Source organism: Pangasianodon hypophthalmus, chromosome 20 (assembly GCF_027358585.1).
Source record: "Pangasianodon hypophthalmus isolate fPanHyp1 chromosome 20, fPanHyp1.pri, whole genome shotgun sequence".
Lineage (NCBI taxonomy): Eukaryota > Metazoa > Chordata > Actinopteri > Siluriformes > Pangasiidae > Pangasianodon > Pangasianodon hypophthalmus.
The window spans coordinates 11,905,819-11,922,028 of NC_069729.1; the positions used below are offsets into that span (position 1 = coordinate 11,905,819).

A 16,210-nucleotide genomic window follows, 5' to 3' on the forward strand; every position below is an offset into this window, starting at 1 on the left:
ATGTGGGTTGTGATTTCCACCACTGTAACAAAGTCACAGACCCTTGGCTATGCTCCTTGAACCCCTCTCTTGAGATCCATGGGTTTAGAGGATACAGAAAAGGCTGTAGGGAGCAATAAAGGCAAAGAGTGAAGAGAACATTTATATCAAATTAAGAAAGGAAGATGTCAATATTTGAACTGATAAAATTTAAAATTTTCCATTTATTAATATCTTAACAAACCATTGTTGATTGATCTTGATACTTATGTGATGATAAAGGAACTTCAATTTCTAACTGTAATGTCACAATTATAGCATCATAAAATTGATGTACTGTGATGAAAAGGGATCTTTCCTTTTCTTTGTTGTATTTTATTGATAACACCACATTTATTTAACAAAACAGGTTATATTTAGTCAAGCAATACATTATTTGATAGCCAGAAATTTGACTGAAATTATTGCAGTTGGTAAAATCATAGCATATTTATTTTTTATAAAATGTGAGCCTAAAAGATATAAAAATGAAATCAAATTTCATAAAATGTACAAAAATACTTATGTATAGTATACTCCTCTACAATGTACATACAGTGGCTTCCAGAATTATTTGTATTCTTAATGAAAATAAGACAAAAATCCATATAAAAATATAAAAAATGAATAACCAATGCAATAAGTAATATTTTGTGCTCAAATGTACATTGTATAGTTTTATTTAAAAAAAAAATTTTTTTTCTTTTTCAGATGAAACTTTTTTTAGTAGTAATTTTTTTTTCAACAAAACACTGGTTTCAAAATGATCAGCACCCTTAAAAATATTAATTAATATTTTGTGACACTTGCCTTGTAGAGGATAAAACAACTTAGTGTCTTCCTATAATGTGAAGGAAAGGGTTATAAAAAAGGTTGAAGACACTTGTGGAGGGATCTTGGTCCTCTCCTCTGTCTCTTTTGTTCCCAGGGTAACAGGCGACAAAAGGATTTTTCATGTATGCAGCCTCATATTTATACCTCAGGGAAACAGGACATGGCTACAGGTAATGCCAGCCTTCACTGTGACAGAGCATATGAAAAATAATACAGGTTTTGGAAGAATAACAATTTGTTTGCATTTATTCAAAATATTCCTTAGGCTATCAATAGTTTTGGCACATATTCCCATGTTTGAAATACTATTATATTATACTATTAAAAAAAAAAACAGTTCTAACGAGAATGATTTTTGTTAGAACAAAACTAAATAGTTTCTCCTATTGTTTGAGTGGAAAAGTAGAATTACTGTGTGTAATGTTTAATTTATTCAATCTTTTTGTGCTCATTATGAGAAGGATGACAATAATTTTGGAGGGCACTGCTTATTTATTCTCACTGAAATTCTGGCTACAACATCTGATGTCAAAAAAGTGCACGTTTTGCTTAAGCGAAAAGAATAAACCCTACTGTCTAAAGTTGGCTAGCTACTGTAGTCAACAAACTTATTTAGGCAATGCCACATCTGTATGCTGCTTGTGAAAGAGCATATATCACAGTGCTACTTGAAAGTTTGTGAACCCTCCAGACATGATCAGGTTTTGTGTAAAAAAAAAAAAAAAAATAGAATAACCTAATCAAATGTACATCCAAAACCCAATTTGTGAAGCAGACTTCCAAATGATGGACACAAGCAAAAAAAAGGATATATTGTCATTATTTATTGAACAAAAGGGGTTAATCTCACAAAAACTGGAACTTTGACTTGTGCAGAAGTATGTGAAGCCTTTTATTTAGTAGCTTGTGGCACCTCCTTTTGCAGCCATTACTTCAACCAAACGTCTTCTGTAACCACTGACCAGTCTCTCACATCTGTCTTTGGGGATTTTTGCCCACTCCTCCTTGCAGAACTCAGCCAGCTGAGAGAGGTTGGAAGGACGTCTGGCATGTACCGCCCGCTTCAGGTCTAGCCACAACATTTCAATTGGATTGAGTTCCGGACTTTGACTAGGCCAATCAACAGTATGAACCTTCTTTCTTTTAAGCCATTCCTTGGTGGATTTGCTTGAATGCTTAGGGTCGTTGTCTTGTTGCATCACCCATTTTCGGCCCAGCTTCAGCTCTCTGACTGATGGCAGGAGATTCTCTTTAAGAATTTGTTGATGGGTCTGAGAATTCAAGTTTCCTTGAATAATATGGAGTCGCCCTGGCCCGGAGGCAGAAAAGCAGCCCCAGACCTTCACATTTCCACCACCATGCTTCACTGTTGGGAGGAGGTTCTTTTCCTGGAATTCAATGTTGGCTTTTCTCCAAACATGGCCAAACATTGATTATGACCAAATAAATCTATTTTGGACTCATCTGTCCAAAGAATGAACTTCCAAAAGGCCTCTGGTTTGTCCAAATGCTCTCTGGCAAAGTTGAAACGGGCAGCTTTGTTCTTTTTTGAGAGCAGAGGCTTTTTTCTAGCAACCCTCTCATAAATGTCATGTCTGTTCAATTTTCGTCTGATTGTAGACGCATGTACATTTACCCCAGATGCTGCCAGAGAGGTCTGCAACTCTCTAGAGGTGATGTGTGGGTTGGCCTTTACCTCATTTATTATTTTTCTGGTGCTTCTTGATGATAGTTTTGATGGGCGTCCACTTCTAGGCAGAGTTGTGGTCATGTTGAATGCCCTCCATTTGTAGATGATTTATCTTACAGTGGATGAATGGAGTTGGAATCTCTTGGAGATGGTCTTATAGCCTTCCCCAGACTGATGGGCTGTCACCACCTTCATCCTGATGTCCTTGGATATCTCCTTTCCTCTTGGCATTGTTTGACTCCTTGGCACTACAGTGGTTTGGTTGGTTTCCTCTCTCTTTTAATCAGTGTTGCCCAACCACTTTCCTAAGGATGTCTAATTTGATTGGTCTGCTTAACTGATTAATTAAGCACCCAAATGTGTTTCACCTGAATCTGTTACCTACTTGACTTTACCAGTGCAGCTGGGGCTTCACTTACTTTTGCACATACAATAATTCAATCTTTCATGTAGTTTTTTGGCTACTCACAAAATTCCCTCTAAACAAACATATGCAATTGATCAACATACATCTGACATTTAATTTATAAAAAGCAGGTGATGATAAAATAAGAAAATCATGGTAAAACAACAGAAAACTCTGAACAGCTCAGGGGGTTCACAAACTTTCAAGCAGCACTAATATATATATATATATATATATATATATATATATATATATATATATATATATATATATAATTATGCTATAATCTTAACTTTAGACTAGTGCTAGTCTAACAATTTCTCCACCTGTTCTGGTATTTTATTGGTTTTCCAGTGTTCCTTTAATAAATATGCATTAGACATAGCTGAATGTACCAATTGCACCAAATGCTTTTCTTTTTGGTGCCTCACATTTTTTTCTGATACGCTTATAGAAGAAATGACAGAATAACAGAGACACCACTAAAAAAGAGAAAAATACATAACTGCAAAACATGCAGGTATGTGTCTAACTGAAACTTTGCACCATACTGCTGTCCTTTCACAGACCCATTAGATGTCCATAGACATGCGTAAATGGTGTGCCCTCTGAGCCAGCTCTTTGGCAAAGTCCTGTGCTTCCTGGATTGCCACTTGGTCAGGAAAGTGCAGCGCTGCCTTTTTAGTGGCCACTGCCAGTTGCTTGAGGAGGGCACACAAGTGGTTGCTTTTGTACAGGAGTTCCTTACTGTCCTGCCTGCTCTGGGCTTCACAAAAAAGGGTGTCTATTAGCCTCTGGCCAACCATAATCACCAGCTTACTGTGGGATATGAACTTCTCAGGGGGGTGGTGCTCCTCCAGGCTAGCAACAAATACTGCAATGGCCTTCCTGATGGCCCCAAAATACAGACGGCAGTGGTCGGAAATAACGTGCCTGCAGGGATGTTGGCTTTTGCTGTCAGGGGATGTAGGCTCTGGTTTGGAAGCCTGAAAATTACAAGCATAAAGAAAACATTGAGACATTCCACTACAATTTTTTTTTTTTTTTTTTTTTTTTTTTTTTTTTTTTTTCCCCTAACTACAAAGATGAGCTAATACCCACACATGCTGATGGGTGTGTGTGTCTGCACCCAAACAGGATGGATGCACTTGTAGTTAAGGAGGAAATGAGCAGTTGTGATGAAAGAGTGTTGACCTCCAGCTTTAGCATCTACAGAAACTTTGCAAGCAATCAAGAATTATGACCAGGAATCCTGCTGACTTTGATGTCTGATCCTTTTCAGGACACGGAATTGGCATGTTTAAATGGATAAAATCATTACCTGTTTTCTCTCGTTTTCTCCATTTGTGTCCGATTTTATGTTGGTTTTTGATTCACTTTGCTGTTGTTTTTCAAATTCTGTCTTGGTCTGTAAAAATGATGACAACAGACAAAATAAACATATGCAAATGTCAATGACTAAGCATATGGATGTCAATTTGTTAAATAGACAGACATCAAAGGTATTCAGATCCAATGTAAACTCTTGAAACACTTCAGAAAAGGCCTGTTTACCTGAAGTTGTACATAATCATCATCCCCCTCTGTATCTTGCAGTGGTTCATTCTTGCCAAGGCTTTTTCTCACATGTAGCGGACTGGGGTTCTTTGGCATTTCTGGCTCTTTTGATGAGTTTCTGAACAGAAGCTTACTGTTGGCATTGATAATGGACACCAATCGTTTTATGTCTTCGGGCAAAGTCCGGGCCACCATGACAAAGCGCTCCAGATGGTCTGGAGTCTGCGGCTGCCTGAGATCCTGAGCCAGGACATCCAGAGGCCAGCCCAAGCCACCTAGAGCATCCACAGATGTCTGCAGAATCAGTCCCGAGTCCTCCACAATAGAGAGCTGCTTCTGAAGCCTGGCCTGCAGGTTAGAGTCAGTCAGCCGCTGCGCATTACCTCTGATATCCAGAGCAAAGTTGAGAAACGAGGTGACTGAGTTGGCCACATCCTCTGAGTCTGCACGGATCTCCTGGAGGTGCTGGCCCAGATGCTCGCGGCTTCTCCAGCGGCTGCTTACGAAGTCCATGAGTTTGGGCACAGCCTGACAAACTGTTTCCTGGAGTTGCAAAAGCCTTTGGGCTGCTTCCTCCGGGGACAGAGTGACCTCCCGCAGTGGCTCTGGTGAGGGGGAGCCAAACATAAGAGAGTCACAGGAGCTCCAGGAGCTGGAGGTGGAGGAGGTGGACACTATAGAGTTCCGTTGGTTTTCGGAAACAGACACATCTCTGCCATTCTTTACCTCTTTTTCAACGGTTATTGCCTCCCTCTCCTGTAGTTCTCTGGACAACATAATCTTTCTGCCCCATGATGAATGTCCAAGAGGATGATCAAGCCTTGGTCCAGGTTTGCACCTGTATTCCAGAGGTTTATAAACACTTTCAGAATCACCTGGGTTTATAACTTTCTGATTTGGGAGTGTTAGACCATCCAGAATGGGTTCTCTTTGCTTGATGCTAGGTGGTACATCATAGATACATTCTTTCTCTGGTGGGATGGAGTCTTTCCTTTGTTGTGCTTTCTCACTACATTTTGGGATATCATAGAGGAAGTCAGCAGGGCCTGTTGTAGGACGAACACATGTTGTTGGAGTATCATAGAGCTCTTTTCCAGAATGTGCACCTTTGGACGGCATTGTGCCACAGAAACCACGTACATTGATGGGCATTTCAGGTGCTAAAGGCACATCATATATCTGCTCAAACTTCTGTGGTATAGGAAAAGTGCTGTAGCCGGAAACCAAATTTAGGTGTGGCTTATTTTTGGAAGGAACGGGAATATCATAATTGGGATCTTTGGACGGTGTGGGTGGTACAGCATAAGTCTGTAAAACATTAGGAGACATTGCTACAATGGCAACATTTTTGTATTACACTTATAATATGCGATATGCAGAAAACTGTTACTCACTGTGCACGAAGAGCCTTTTCTCCCAAGACTAGGAACAGCATACACATCTGCATTGGGACTGGAGCAATCACGTACCATCTTTAAAACACAAATTCAAATCTTTATGACACTTTCGTATCATAGTATTTGTTTCCCTCAAGGAGCCACATTAGGACCTGTTTTTGGGCAGACATTCTAAGCTCAGTATGTCTGCCTCTGCCGATTTAACCCAGTTCTCTAATTAAAACCCCTAAGCACACTAACTGGAAGAGAACTACTGTAAAGGTAAAAATTTTCCCTGGAGCAGGAGGGGAAATTGGCAACATGTGGGCTTACTAGCCCCACCCGCAACTGACACTTCTCTATCCCTCTGTTTCCTTCTGCTGGTTGTAGTTAGCGGTGTCTGAAGTCTGTCCTCTAGGTTATTTTATAGGCCCATAAAAATGCTCAGGCAGAGGCCGAGCCAGAGCATCTGCTAGTGCTTTAGCCAGCAGGGGTCACCGCATAACTGCCTATTAACCTGCAGTTGTATCGCTACCAGGTCTTTCTGGAGTAAAATCTGATAATACTTACTCATGGGGAGAAGACCTTGTACTAACCTCATTACCAAATTTCAATTAAGGTTTTGAATTACCCACATCACGTACAGGCGACTGTGTTGTAATCTTGATGTTTTGCTACTTAAACTGTACTTATGAATCCTGTCAATCTTCACGTTAAAGGCTGTTCACTTTTACTCATTAAAAAGCTGAAGTGTGCATAGATCTGAACATAACTTTTTACATCTACTGCACCAACATGCACTCTTCTTTTTAAAAAATGGATGTATACCTTGTTTAGAGACCGGTTTCTCTCCAGTGTTTCAGGTTTCCTTGGGAAAAGGCCAGGACTGTGCACAATGTGTGTGGACGGCACATTGTAGACCCTCTCCATGACCTCGTAAGTCGGGTTTGCTTCTGATGGCCGTGGGGTTTGATAAATACTCTTGGATGGTGAGAGGAGCTGCAGCCGATTGGCCGGCGCCAGGCCTTCCTGGCCATGCAGAGAGCATTTCCACCAGCCCACACTGCCCTCAACAGTTTGCTCTATCACGACAACAACATCACCCTTGTGGAAGGCCAGCTCATCTGGGCTTTCAGCTGTGTTGTCATAGAGCGCTTTGGCGAGGACAGTCTGGAGAGAAAACATGACATCATTTATATTCACAATACAAAAACTCTGCACAGAGAAAATGCACAGGCACAGGGCCTAACGGGGATGCTAGTGCCTTCCCGAAGTAATGATCGGAACAAACAAGGCCTTTGTGTAATGATGATAATAGGCCCAGCCATTGCTAGGCACTACTAGGAATGTTAGTGACTTTATTCCCTAGATTCTTTGTGGCCAGTAACAGAGCCTAACAACATGTGAAGTCATAGCCACGTAATCCAGTGTATAATCCTTCCTGGGACAACAGCATGTAAGATTAGGCTATTCTGAAATGTCTGGTGCTAAAACAACTCTAATGGTTTGTCTATGAATCATGGTTTAATTCATCACTACTGTTTTGAAACTCTTCTATCCGTTATTTTTTTACGTGTTGACGTTCTGGTTTTATCTATTGCCTGTCACCTTGTTCCTCTGAAAGTCTGGCTGTCCAAAAAAAGGTAAACATAATTAGATCATTAGTAATTCATTAGTAATCCTTCAGCTGCCCTAGCATGGCATTAGTTACAGGCAGGTGTAACCTGTTACAAAAGCTACTTCATGCGTCTGGCTTTTGCTTCCTGTCACAGCTTCCGTTGAAGAAATAAAAGGAAGCTGTCTCCCCAGTACTTCTCCAAATAAAAGTTCATTTATATCTCAGAAACCCCCAAAACTGCATTATAGAGAAAACAAAAGCAAGACAGACCAGTCCAATACATCAATCGTTAAAATATTATCATTACAAGTATTGTTCTGCTGTTTATTCAGGAACTTATGTACAAGGTTTTATAGAAATACACACCACCACCTGCAAATCCTAAATTCAGCACAAACATATGCTACTTACAATGTGCACAAACACACACGGACATGCACACACACACACTTGTGCACACATCCCTTTAAACTGGGTCCCATGTGTTCAGAAATTCCTCAGCAGCAACAGTTACACACAGTCTTACACTCTATGCTGTCTGCACCATGGCCAGTAAAGGGTGTACACACTGCTATATTTATATTGCTAATGAACAGTACCAAGAGAGAATGATTAAAACATTACAGAAAAGAGTCATATGTGTTCAGTGACAGACAAGTGAAGCAACGGAAACCATTTGAACTGTTTGTGCGTTACTGTGAATCATAGTTTAAATTGCTAGGAAATGATGAAATGTTCTCAATGATGGAGTTCTCTACCCACTCTGTCTTGTGTCATGCCTTTCTCAGGGTGCTGTGAATTCCCCTCATCTTGTACACTTCTGTTAAAATGCTATATTCATGTACCCAATGTTAGCATGTGCCTCTGACATTCGAATTTGTGTGACCAATTACTCTGAGGGTGGACAGTGCTGATCTGCAACTTGTTCAGACCCCACGGCTCACCCTATCCTCATTCCCCATGCGCGGCTGCCTTCCTTCCTCAGTCGTCAGCCTCCCGCTGATAAGTCCTACCAGCAGCCTTAAATGGAGCTGGCTTTTTTTGTAGATGAATCTTTGATCACAAAGGCTCTATTGAGCTCAGCAGGCTGACATGAGAAGCACCTGTCATACTGCACTGCTTTTAGCGTTCAAATCCCAACAGCCACACTGCTACACTGTGACTCATGCGACAAGTCCCAGGTGGTGGACAACACTTAAGCTGGTGAAAAACCACTGCTACACAAAAAGTGTCGGAATGCGCGAAGTACTGTAATTGTTAAAGACAAGAAAAACTCATGATCTCTGTTTCTGCCGTAGATTTAGATTTCAGTGTGCCCTTTTTACGAGGCAATGCTTATATGGTATGTGGAGGTGCCTTTGAGTGTGTGTGTGTGTGTGTGTGTGTGTATATACAGTATACACATGTGCACTATACTGATGCTGACTGGGAACATTTCTAAGTTTGTTTGTGTGTGCCGTGAGCAACATGGTCACATTCAGCTGTGAGGTATTGGGACTTCTACTCATGTGTTTGTGGGGATGAGGCTGAGACAGCTGGCCTGAACTTACTTTCAGCAGCTGTCTCTCTCTCTCTCTCTCTCTCTCTCTCTCTCTCTCTCTCTCTCTCTCTGAGTCATATGGCCAAATAAGTAAGTGAGTGTGGGTAACAAGAAAACTATGATATCATGATTTGACACTATACTAGTGTCTTTGTATATCCTTCTTAGAATCTAATTATAGCTTGCATGCAGTTGTGTTTCAGAGGCTTCCTGTAGAAAGCTGCATTTCCAAAACACCTTTTAGCAGTAAGCTGTTTGATTCTCCTCAGTTAGGAATCACTATAAAAACAGTGTGTGTGTGCAACCCAGTGTGTGTGTGAAACCCAAAAACTGCACAAAATGACCTGAAACTAGCCCAAAATGTTTGAGCATGAGAAAAGGGATATGCAATTTTCTTCTTTTGCATGGGAAACCATGATGTATGCACATTTTTATCACCACTTGGTACAGCCATTACTCTCACCATTACTTCCACATGAGGTGGTAGTTCACCCTGGATGAGATGCCAAACCATTGCAGGGCTGGTACAGACATTATCCACTCCATAATCCCCTTTTCCCTCTCCCAATCTTTGCATTATGTCTTATAATAGAAATGGTTCTGTAGATGTTGTCTGTAGTTTTTTTTTTGTGGACTTGCTTTTTCTACCCACAACCTTGTTCCAAAACTAGCCCAATTTTGCATAAAAAATGACCATACACTGACACACTGACTGTAGGCTGTGTAAGTTTGTACTAGCACATCCTGCATTCTTTATGACTACAGTCAAAGACCAGTAACTGGCACTATAGGGGTGAATCCTGTGGGAATTATGCCCTCCAATTCACTTTAACCTATGACCTTGGGAGTGAGAAATGTCATGTGCAAGCTCAGCACCTCCCCACAAAATAAACACGTAGTTATGGCAACCCCAGTAAAGGAATCTAGGTGTAAGGCAATAAGGATGCAATGCAAAGAATGACAAATACATAAGCAGGATCCTTACTTTTATGAGAGTAGTTTCAAGAGTTATGTGACCAGTGGTCATACTGACCATCCACTTCATCCTGCCATCTTAGGAATATAAATTGGGCTAAGGAGGGAGGATGCTGGGACTTATGCCCCTTCAGGCCCCAGCGTGTCTGTGTTACTTGCATTATTAGCTGCCCTGGTATTTCCTGGCTCTGAACTATGACAGATATCATACACAAACGCCATGTTTCTCAGAGTCTGCTTTCCAGGCTCTGTCCCTCCGATGACTTAATTTATTCAGCGGGAGGACACTATTCCTCTGAATGTTCGCATGCTGTTTAGATTTGGATAGTGAATGCTGAACATCGCTCAGCTGCAGGCTTCAGTTGCAGAATGGACTGTGGTGAAGAACACCTGCTCAATCATAACAAACACATGATGTACGACACATGTTCCATTTTCATGGCCACATGCTACATAAAGTACAGAAAAGAGATATGCAAAAGATATATTACACCTCCAGTGCAGAAGAACACTTTGCTTTGTGATACCAAGCAAAAGGGGCACAAAGGTGGTATGAAGTGGTCCATCACAGATGCATTCTTTTGCTGGTGGGATAGAGTCTTTCCTTTAAATGCATGAATGCTTGCAAGTAATTCTAGAAGAAGAGATGCCTTGAGTGAGTAGTCCTTCTGCTGCCACACATGCTTATCAGTTCTCATGGTTAAGCTTAACGTTGACTTCCTGGACCCTCACGCCTTCTGCTTTTTCTCTGCCCTTACCCTCACCACAGTTCTAACCTCTTCCTGCAACCATGAGAAGTGACAATGTGTGAACTAAAATCTGAGCCACAAATATTGCCTTTTTCGTTGACCCATATATAAAGTGTATAGATCTAATTTCTTAGGTTTCACATGAGTAGGATTTTGAATGAAGTTTGGAGTTTTTGCTGTTTGTGGTTTTACTGGAATGCCCTGGTGCATTTTGAGGCATTGTATGTTAGTCTCCAATAGACGTTGTAACAAGGTTAGTTTTAGTAGTGAAAAGTAAAATTTAAAAAGTTTATTCAGAACCAACAACAAATTATTACTGTAGATTAAACAATGCATAATTTTGCAAAAAAAAAAAAAAGTAGGACGAGATCATGCTTTATAGTCTATATATAAGCTTTTAAGTAATCAAATACTAGTGAAGAAAGTATGTTATAAAAGATCACATTTTAACATAATTTTAACTATTTGTTCTGCATTGGAGTGAAGTATTACCAAATAAACTTCTACTCTATTTGCTTGTACAGGAACTTTATCATATACATTTTCATATAGTCAATGTTATCTAGCTAACTAGCAGCCAGTAGTGTATATCTGTCATATGTAATTAATAACACTATATAACAAAATAGCAATGTTCATTACGGACCACATTCTCAAACTGTTTTTGTTCTTAATGCTTAAAATCTGCAGTTCATTCTGACAAGATTGGCCAAATCAAAAGTGAGTACAGAAATAGTTGCAAAAAAAAAAAAAAAAAAGATAAACATATAAATCTAAAATAAAAACAATGTGAAATGTGAAATACGAAAGCAGGGTTCATGAGAAACTGAGAAGCCACAAATGGTTTGAGACCTCTTACACGCAGGCTAAAAGTAATATATTTCAGGGTTATTTCACAGAACTGATGAGAATAATAATAAAAAAAAAATACATGAAATTCAAGTTGCTATGTGATGTTTAGGGTTGGGTGGATTAGAAAGAAATGTACTGGTACTACAAATCTTACTAATCTAATATTAATTTTGGACTCCTACTAGCTAGCTAGAAAACGATGTTTTGCTAACAAACCCACTGAAATCTACTGTTAACAATTAGCTGGAGTGAATAAATGGACCACAAAAAAATGCCAGGCAACTGATGTTATGAGCATATTCAGTAGATTACAAATTAAAAATGATGATTCACCAAGGTAATAAATGCAATCAAGCAATACATAAATAGTAACTGTACATCATTTTTCTGGCTAAACAGAAGCTAACAGATGTTGATATAGTCAGTGATCTTCACAATGATAATTGTGTCAAAACACCAAGGAAAAGTAAATTTGCTTGCCTCATATCACCACATATTCTAATAGGAGTGTAGTCAGTATGACAGTGTTAAGCTTGTTGCACAATTTAAATATGGAGAAGCACCGTCCCATAGCAACCCATATTTAGATCTAATAAGTTATCTGATTTTTAGGTCTCAGAATTTGAACAGTAAACACATCTAACTTTTCAGTGTTGATTTGAACTGAATTTCCACAACAATACAGCACAACCAATTAACAAACAACCATAAAGCTGCTAATATGTCTAAACTCCACCAACACTGACCATGAACCAGGTAAAGAAGAAAACCTGATCTGATTGAGCAGTTCACCCTGACTCCTGACTCTGACATCAGTACCAGCTGTTCACTAGGACACTTGCCAGATTCTACACAGCTTCCTGCTCCAACTATAGCTTACACGCCAACATGCTGGACACACAGACAGAGACTGAGACAAACATCTGGAGACCCAGATGTCCAGGAAGATGTACAGGAATCGGTTTAGACACAAATCATCTCACTGTTTGCTTAAGATTCCAAAGGATGCTCTGCATTCTTGTTTGTGCTTTTCTTGTGATATAGTTGCAACTGAAGGATGAATCATGGAAAATCTAGCATGGTGGGAACAAGATGGGAAATGAAAGCAGTTGCAAAAGTGCTCAGTAATTTATCTCGAGAGGACAGAATAGGATGATTCTTGATCTTTCTTGACACTTGATCTTTCTTGACACAGCCACACTAGCCTTTAAAATTCAAAGTTCATGGCAAATTGCTCTTAAAATAGCCATGATGATTTTGCAACTGATGGCACAAAGGTCATAGTCAACAGTAGCACTTTTCTTACTCAAAATAGAAATTGTGTTATATAGTACTTTGCCAAAGTCTTAGGCACGTGTAAAGAAATTCTGCAAAGCAAAGATGCCTTCAAAATAATGAAATGAAACAGTTCGACATATAAAAACACTCTATAAAGAGCAGTTAAAAAAAGTTTAAGACCCTGTCACAATTCTCCAGAAAACTTAAGCTTTTGCATTTGCTTCTGTTTCATGCTCCTATACAAGACAATACAAGCTTTCATTATGTTTTTGTCTAAAAAGTGGAAAATGCTGAATGCTTAGACACTTAAAATTAGCTCTTTTCTGCTGAAGACATAAAACAAACATCTAAGACAAAAGTTATATAAAAAATTAGAGTGCCTGAGACTTTTACACATTACTGTATATCAGTATCAGTACCAGTCTGTTACAGCAGCCTCAGAGTAACATTTGGCCCAGAATGCTGATTTCCACTCGTCTGCAAGTTGATTTCACAGATTCTGACGGAAAGTATCTAGTTAACAACACTCGTAAAGTCCCAGTCTCAGCACTCTCTCTGTCTCAGCCACAGGATCATATTACACTGCACTAGTATGGGAGCTAAACAAGGCTGGGGGGTTGAAAGGAGGTCAGTGGGGCGCATGGGCTCACAGCACATCCAAAAGAGCAATATACTGACAGCTGGAGGTCCAGGGACAAAATATGATGCTCATAAAGTCATGAGGTGAAAAAGTAGCAACATTTCTCCAGTCTTTTACAATGAGAATTGAGTTAATCGGCCAAGTGAATTCACATGCTTGATTCATGAAATTGATTCATTTGGCAGAGCTTTTGAATACAATGCAAGAAAAGGTTCTGCAGTTGCTTACTGGTGGTTCAGGGATCTGAACATATAACCTTCCAGTCACTAGCACAGAACTCTGAACTGCTCAAGCTAAACAGTGACTAGGCTGCTGCTCTCCATGACATATTAACAAGCAAACCATTATTAAGATTGAAATAAAAATTCCATAAGTATTATGAAATAAAATATTCCATAAGAGTGTTTATGAAGCATACACAACTACAATGTATAACAGAACAAGTTAAACAGATAATTATATCTGCAGTATACACTGGCTGTATGAAACCTTTGGCTTTATTTACAACTAAATCATATTAACTGGCACATTAACCTCTAGGCTTTATATGAAAAATGACTTAATATACATATAACCTTGCAATTTATATCTTATCTGAGAGAGTCAAATCATTTAGTTTATATATAGAGTGCTTACCTCCATTTTTAATGAAGAGGAAAGTAAAATTCCACCCAGAAGTAAATTCAGAGCGTAATCATGTCTGAGAGATGAATTTAAGTCTGCTTCTCTCACTTAAAAAATTCACTCTCTAGCTGTGTATCTCTCTCTCTCTCTCTCTCTCTCACACACACACACACACACACACACACAGACAAACACACACTGAGGCTCAGACTTTACAATAAGGGGCGGGGCAGAGAAGCATCACAACACTCGTCTACAGTTTTCCCAGCCTCATGTGCTATGCCACTCCCTCTACTTTTCAGCTAACAGCCTTAAGCCTTATGTACTTGTGATCATTTTTCCTTTGTGAAATGCAGAAGTTGGCTGGATGATTTCTGATAGTTTCAGTTCTTTCCAGTAACATTTTAGACTGCAATATTCACCATACACTGTGTTGAAATTTTACATTCTGTAGGAATTTGTCTCCTGCTTTTGTTTCTTTGCAGCTCTGTGAATGGGTGATTTATTTTGATGGCTTTATTTTAAAGGCTGACATTCCCAGGCATCTCAGCTTTGCTGTCAGGACACACACAATGATGTAAAGCCTTAAGAATGACCTGCTGGGGGTTGGGAGGATGAAAGAAAAGACATTAGAGGAGATTTTACACACTGACCTTGTATTTAGTGGAAAAACAGTGTGAGACACACACTTTTATTTTAGTATTTACTGACCAAATTCTACCAATTTAGTTAGTGACAGAATCTAACCCAAGCACAGAACTGAGCAGTTTGAGGGTTAAGGCCTAATGGCATTCCTGGGACTGAAACTCATAACTTTTCAAGATTTAGTACAGAATCTTAACTGCAGCGCTCCCAGTGCAGAAGTGGAACGAAAGCTCCATGCATCAGATGTACTGGCAAGAACACTAAGTAGACAGGAATAACAGTGTTTGGAACAGAGTACTTGTAGTTACTGACAAAAATCTGCCAGAAAACTCAGTGATGCTTCTCTGATCTGTTCAAATGAAGATAAATCACATAGAAAATCTCTCTGCAGTCCTTCTGTGATTTATATTGAAGGTAGAATATTAAAGTGAGTTAATAATGGTGACTCTAAGTTGGTTATTTTCCAATAACAGCATGTCTCAAAGTGTTTTATTCCTCTTATAACATAATCAGTCAGGTTACTAATCTAATGTTGTAACATCCATGAAAGAAATTCCTGTTATCACTTTTTTTTATAACAGCTATAAACAGTAGTACCTTTTATAAGCAGCTATAACCAGTCTTTCTCTTTTTTTTTCTTTCTCGTTAAGTTAATATTAAGATAAAAACTGCAGCTTGTCACATAACTGAGAAACTAAAGTCTTGAAGACTCTCCCTGTGGCAGTAAACCTAAAGAAGTAAGTTTACATTAAAGCTCTGACAGTAACTGAAGTGTTCTTTCATGAATGATAAATAAGTGTCCTTACAGAAAGCTTCACCGGAGCAGTGTTTATATATTTTTCGTTGCTAAAGTACAATACTTTAAAAAAAAAAGAATCCACTTATACACCCCGAACTGTGATACTTCAGCTTGCTAGTGAGCTAACATGCCTACTTTACTTGGTAACATTACTATATATTGCTTTAAACAAACCTACATAGTTCACTCAAAATCTAGAAACTAGCTAACTAATGCTAGCTATGTCATGTTCTTACTCAGGACTTTGTCTAGCTAACAGATTATTATGCAACCCCTGAAGGGACTTTCCCAAAAAGAAAAACAAAAACAAAAAACATATATGCTAAAAAGATAATCTTGGAATTTTTTTTTCTTAAAGAAAACAAGAAAATAATATAATATTACACCATGTCATTTTCTTTAAAAAAAATATTGTGAAAATGGAAAATTATCTCATGCATATCTCATGAAAATTTTCATTTTCATGAGAATTTCCTTTTAGTGTATATATTTTTGTTGTTGTTTTCAAAGGTCCCTTCAGGGGCTCTGAATGGCATCTGGCTGGGCAGCATATTAGCTTTCAGTTCTACGATGTCCTCGATGTTGTAATTATAAAACATTATGTCTTCT

General features: G+C 39.0%; 1 protein-coding gene across 1 annotated transcript; it reads right to left on the bottom strand.

Annotated features, from left to right (window-relative positions):
* Window positions 1-3,196: 3,196 nt before the first annotated feature.
* Window positions 3,197-14,675, bottom strand: cass4 (Cas scaffold protein family member 4). Its single transcript, XM_026932555.3, has 6 exons — window positions 14,170-14,675; window positions 6,710-7,051; window positions 5,900-5,977; window positions 4,503-5,813; window positions 4,270-4,356; window positions 3,197-3,934 (listed from the first exon to the last, which is right to left on the bottom strand). The coding sequence occupies exons 1-6, from the start codon at window positions 14,173-14,175 to the stop codon at window positions 3,521-3,523; spliced, it is 2,238 nt and encodes a 745-aa protein (XP_026788356.3). The 5' UTR covers window positions 14,176-14,675; the 3' UTR covers window positions 3,197-3,520.
* Between the last annotated feature and the right edge of the window lie 1,535 nt (window positions 14,676-16,210).